Source organism: Primulina huaijiensis, unplaced genomic scaffold (assembly GCF_012295235.1).
Source record: "Primulina huaijiensis isolate GDHJ02 unplaced genomic scaffold, ASM1229523v2 scaffold208158, whole genome shotgun sequence".
Lineage (NCBI taxonomy): Eukaryota > Viridiplantae > Streptophyta > Magnoliopsida > Lamiales > Gesneriaceae > Primulina > Primulina huaijiensis.
In genome coordinates, this window is record NW_027355159.1 from 1 (window position 1) to 6,291 (window position 6,291).

The window sequence follows — 6,291 nt, forward strand, 5'->3', positions numbered from 1 at the left end:
GATTTTAATTCGGTTCGGTTTTCATCGGTTATAAAAATTAATTCGATCGGTTCGGTTATGACTAAATATTTCGGTTCGATTTGGTTATGGTTAATTTAGTTCGGTTAGTAACCAAACCGACCAAATGCTCACTTTACATGTAAGTTCATATATAATTACTCCAATTTATAATAATTCCCAAGTATATTAATAAGGCTTCACATCAAAAACTTTATTCAACTCTAAAAAAAGCAAGACAACTCTTTTCGGAATTGTGTTTATCTAGAAACCTTTTTGAAAAGATAATATAAATATATATTGTACGAATAAAAAATTGTTAAACGTTGGAAGTTGCCCTTAAATTGGCAGCTCCCCTCAAATCTTCCACACCAGCCATGTCTTCCATCACGCGCCTCCTTGTACTCAGCTCACTCGCCATCTTCTCCGCCGCCAGTTCTCTCACAGCGTACGAAGTTCTCCAAGCGTACGGATTCCCTGTAGGTCTCCTGCCTAAAGGCGTGACGGGCTACGAACTTGACTCCAGCACGGGAAATTTCGCGGTATACCTGAACAAAACCTGCACCTTCACCATCGAAGGATATGATCTCAAGTACCATACCAAAATCACCGGCACGATTACGAAGAAGAAGATCAGCAATCTGACCGGTATTCAAGTTAAGATACTGTTTTTCTGGATCGACATTGTGGTGGTGACGAAGAACGGGGATGATATCGACCTCTCCGTCGGCATCGCGTCTGCTGATTTCCCAGCCGATAATTTCGAGGAGAGCCCCGAGTGTGGTTGTGGATTCGACTGTGTGGACGGAAATGGTCGCCGATTCAGCTTCAAGAGGCTTCTTCCTCTTCTCGAAGCATAACAGAACGACGCCGTCACACACTCCGAGAATATATCATAGGCGGATCTTCGAGGTAGGGAATATCCCCTTTGAATCCGTTGAAGTAGTCAAAATTGCACGGCTTGTAATCATAATAATAAAGATCCAAAAACGTAGTTTGGTTTTACTTCCGAAATTCACAAATCGTGGGTCACTCCAATGCCACAATCAAATATTTATTTCGTCAAAAGTGAGGATTGTTAAAACTATTCCTCTTTTTCTCATGTAAATATCATTTGTTTGAATGCATATAATCTTGTAATAGTGATTTTGCATTGACCGAAAAGCACTTTGTTGGTTGATTTTTTATTTTTATTTTTATTTTTAAATTATTATGAGACTTGCAAACTGTTTTTCTTTTAAACGTTCACTTTTTTCTACCCCATCTAATTGAAGATTTTTCTTGTTTCATTTTATATCTTAAAATTTAGATGTGAGCAAAAATTAGGGTCAAATTGTATATAATACACAAATCTATTAATCGTTTATTATTACAAAAATAACTATTATTTGTCAGATAAATAAACATAATGAATTTTACTTGATGTGTATAATATTTTTATTTGAGGTAGGTTTAAAGCGCTGTGCTACACTCCCCCCAAAAGGTTGACTGTTTGGTCATTATTGCAATTTGCAACTGGCCAACTCCTCAAACCAATCCATTTAATTTACAAGTGACAAAACGCAACCTGTTGGGTTCCCTTTTTCTTTGTTTTTCAGATCAAGGATAACTTAACACTGATCCCCGAATTTGTCTCTCATCAGATTTCAATTGATTTTCTTTTATACGAGGATTCCGAATTTTGGGCATTCCTCAAATTCATCCGTTCTTATTGCCGTCGTCAGATTGAATTGATCGCACAATCTTGGTTTTTTCCTCGTAATCTTCTTTCTCCTTCCACAAACTAGAGTTGGATCAAGAATATACAGAGAATGCCGTCTATATACCAAAGACTTTGCTTTACCATCCTCTCTCTCATCTTTTTCTCCGCTGTGGCTGCCACCTCCACCGCTCCCACGGCCTACGAATTGCTCCAGTCCTACGATTTTCCTGTGGGCATCCTCCCAAAAGGCATAACCCACTATGATCTTGACGCGTCGTCTGGCAGATTCGACGCCTATTTAAACGGCTCTTGCAGTTTTTCTTTGGAAGGATCTTATCAATTGAAGTACAATCCTAGAATCAGTGGTAATATATACAAAGATACGCTGACTAATTTATCTGGGGTCAGGGTTAAAGTACTTTTTCTCTGGTTAAATATTGTGGAAGTCAGGAGGAATGGTGAAAATCTTGAGTTTTCTGTGGGGGTTGCATCTGCAGAGTTTCCGATCGATAACTTTTATGTTTGTCCTCAATGCGGGTGTGGATTGAATTGTAAACCTTTGGAAGAGAAGTGGAAAAGGGGCAATCTTAGGAGTATTTCTCTTGTTTCTGAGATTTAGTTGAGGTGGATATGATTTTGCCATGTTGTCTTTGTATACTTTCATGGCAGCTTTCTTACATATGTTATTCGTCCGATAAAAGATTAATTCTTTTGCTTAATTATATCACATATGTGGACCATTATCTCAGTTATGAAACTGGAAGTGAATATTAATCTATAATATGGTTTAGTGGACAATGGAGCAACCTGAGTATTTTGTGATTGGAATAGTGATTCCATATGTGCTTCTTGTGTAATTTCCGGTGATTAATATTGTTTTATGGGCTTGATGAATCGAGTTGCGTTTATAAAAATCACCTCCTGCCTCATTTTGTGTTTTGATGTGTATTTGTTTGAATCCCTGACCGGAACATTTGATGTAGTCGGATTCATCAACCCTCCTCTGTCCTGATAGCATCTTCTGTGCTATTCTTCGAAAGCATTCACTGGCTGTTGGGTGCAATTGTTGCTTTCTACGGAGGAACATAATCACAAATTTACGCCGAAACCTATTGAGGATTGTATTAAATTGTTTAGAGACTCAATTGAGTGAAATTGCTGACATGATGTAATGAGATTACTGAAAATGGATTGAACTTTGAAAGAGGTGGAGAAATAATGTGAAAGCTGTACAGATATAAAATCTGCGGCACAAGAGAGCTTAGATATTTGATTGTGGTCGAAGTCGTGATCAGGGTAATCGATTTGTGGAGCACCTTGCAATGGTAATGCAATATGTTAACTTGTTCCGCCCCCAATCTGTCGACGTGCGAGCTATTATCAATTTCATTTCATTTTATTGTGTTCTTGAATCCACCACCTATATGTCATGTCCTAAATTTGCAATCTTAGAAGAGATGACCTTGTTTTGTTTGCTGCCTGCTGAATTAAACACTGAAGGGGATAGTGTTTTGATGTGTGATTCAAGGTTGACTTTTTCTTTGCTCTTTGTTTGTTGTCCCTCTTAGGTAAAGGCAATGACCCCACCGGGTTTAACACATTTGGTGGGTAATAGCCGTTAAATAGGTCGCACAATGCGGGCCAACTATGTAAGCTACGCCGAGAGTAAAACTTGCCACTTTTATCAACATGCCCGCTATACCCCTGCTTACAATCACTTGCCACTTGCATGCTCCAAATCCAACTCAAGCACAACAATTATCAAGATGGATGTTCCACTTGAATCTAGTTCAAATACAATTATTTGAGACAAGATATGGATCCAATAATAGCTCATTATTCCGGATTTAGAGACAAAAAATTTGCAAAAAAGATAAATTAACTTTTCTGTTAAACTTGAAACTTTTTTTAAAATCTAGTTTATATTCTAAGGCAATAAAATTCAATAATATCCACCTTTATATAAAGAAATTGTTAGATTTTATTCGCGAGGACGTAACATCACAAATAGTTCATTAATGAACGGTTGTCATTTGGATTGGGATCTTTTATATATATTGATCCCTGGATGAGATCGGAAATGTTAGGTGAAGGAGAAAAAGAGGTGGTGGAGTTGGGAGAGGAAGGGAAGTTTGCGAAGGTGGCGGCCTATCTGGAGGAGCAAGTTAAATTGGAACTCCTTGCATATCTCAAAACCAATTTAGCGGTGTTCACTTGGTCGACAGGGGAGCTCTGTGGTGTTGATCCCAGCTTAGGGAACATTATCTAAATGTCTCGCCCGGGGTTCACCCTATCAAGTAAAATTGAAGGCAATTTGTTCCAGATAAAGATAAAGTGATCAAAGAGAGGGTAAAGGAACTATTTGAAGGCGTGTACATAAAGGATACCTAGTTGTCCAATGTTGTGCTAGTTCAAACGATCTCTGGGAGGTGGATAATGTGCATTTATTTTCGAAATTTTAACAAATTTTATCCGAAAGATTCTACAGACTGATTTTGATAGATCAGTTAGTAGATTCCACCGCTAACCATAAACATTTGTGCTTTATGGAAGCCTACCAAGCCTATCATCAAATCCCATTGGCTGAAGCATGTCATGACAAAGTGAGTTTTGTCACTTCTGACAAGACTTAATGTTTTGTGGTGATGCCCTTTGGACAAAAAAATGCATGTGTGACCTATCGGCGATAGATGAGGTTTTTGCCCGACAAATGAGAAGAAATGTGGAAGTATATATGGATGATATGTTGGTAAATTCTGCATATTGTTTGGGTCTCCTGGCCAGTCCTCAAGAGGCTTCAAACACGCTCAGATCCCACGGGCTCAAGTTAAATCCGCAAAAATATGTTTTCAGAGTAAAGAGTGGGAAATTATTAGGATTCATGGTGAATAGAATAGGGATTGAGGCGAACCCGTAAAAGATGAAGACATTTGAATACATGGCATCTCCTCGGAATTTACAAGAAGTTCTTTTGGCTGGACATTATTGGCCATTTGTGTTGGAGGATGCTCAAAACATGGTGAGATCTTGTTATGGTTGTCAAAGGTACACTAACCTCCAGCACCGACCTAATCAGCTTATGAGGGCAGCGATCTCTACTTGTCTTTTTGATCAACGAGACATTGAAATTGTTGGGCATTTTCCGATTGCTCCAGCTTGAAGAAATTTTTTCTAGTGGTTGGGGAGTGGGTATAGGCGAAACCCTTAGCACGTATATCTGATAAGGGTGTTGAAATTTTTGTAGAAAAACATTGTTTGCAGGTATAAATTGTTGATAAAATTGGTTTTTGATATTGGAGGACACTTTCAGAGGATAGAGATTCAAGTTGGTGTCAGTAGATGAAAATTCAACAGACTTTTACCTCGGTGACTTACCCACAAAGAATGGAGAAATAGAAGTCACAAGCCGGGCCTTGATACAACATTTGAAAGCCAGGTTAGGCCGATCTCAAGGGTTATGGGTGGAGGAGTTCTCGAAGTGTCGTCTAGGCTTAACGAACTAATCCCCAAGAGGGGACCAAAGAGACTTCTTTCAGCCTAATAAATGGAAATTAGGTCGTCTCCCATCAGAAATCAGAGCAGAATCTGCTCGGATCATATATTATGATGAAGATAATACCAAGGGTCGGACCACAGACTTGGATCCAATGGACAAAAAGAGGGAAGTTGCAGACATTCACATTGAAGCCTAAAAGAATCGTATCAGTCCCGCTTATAACCTTAAGAATGAGGTTATGAAGAAGGTTCAAGAGGAACAGAGGTGAAAGTTTTTGACCCCAAAGAGAGGGCCTTACAAGATAATAGAATAGCTTAGTTGTTGAGCCTACAACCTCAAAGATTCAGAGGGATGCAAGTTGAAGTGACCTTGCAAAGATTATCATTTAAAAAGTTATTACGCTTGGCAAATGATTTATATATTTGTAACTTTTGCCTTTTGATATTCTGTACCAAGTGCACAATGTAATCCCAGTATTCAATTAATGAAGTTATTATTCCATAAAATTGAGTAGTTGATTATTGAAGATAAGGGATATCGTTTTAAAACTGAGCTTGGAGTACTTGGCAATCACAAGGGCTCCAAGGTTTAATTAAAAACTGAGATTTAATTATTGAGAGGAGAGGTGCTCATGATAAAACCAAGCTCGGAGTCCTTGACAATCCTGAAGGACCCAAGGTCTAATGAAAAAAAGAGTTTGAATATTGAGGGAAGGAGAGCTCATATTAAAACCGAAATCGAAGTCCTTGGAAATCCCAAAGGATCCAATGTTTAATTAAAAAATGAGTTTGATTATTGAGGGGATGAGATCTCGTGTTAAAAACGAGCTCGGAGTCCTTGGCAATCCCAAGGGCTCCAAGGTTTAACAAAAAAAAAAGTTTGATTATTGAGGGGAGGGGGAGCTCGTGTTAAAATTGAGCTCGGAGTCATTGGCAATCCCAAGGGTTCCAAAATTTAATTAGAAATGGAGTTTGATTTATGGGTGTTCAAACTTCAGATAAAACAAAAAATCAAAACTGAAAAAACCAAACATCGAACCGAAACAAAAGTGGAATTTTGTAATTCGGATATAAATGTTAAAACCGAAGTTTATTTG

At 38.3% G+C, this 6,291-nt stretch overlaps 2 protein-coding genes across 2 annotated transcripts; both read left to right on the forward strand.

The window, feature by feature from the left end:
- Positions 1 to 374: 374 nt before the first annotated feature.
- Positions 375 to 857, forward strand: LOC140966871 (uncharacterized protein At5g01610-like). Its single transcript, XM_073427146.1, has one exon. It carries the CDS (start codon positions 375 to 377, stop codon positions 855 to 857), a length of 483 nt encoding a protein of 160 aa, XP_073283247.1.
- A 663-nt stretch (positions 858 to 1,520) lies between these two features.
- Positions 1,521 to 2,497, forward strand: LOC140966872 (uncharacterized protein At5g01610-like). The gene has a single exon (XM_073427147.1). The coding sequence runs from the start codon at positions 1,809 to 1,811 to the stop codon at positions 2,316 to 2,318; it is 510 nt and encodes a 169-aa protein (XP_073283248.1). The 5' UTR covers positions 1,521 to 1,808; the 3' UTR covers positions 2,319 to 2,497.
- The last annotated feature ends 3,794 nt before the right edge of the window (positions 2,498 to 6,291 follow it).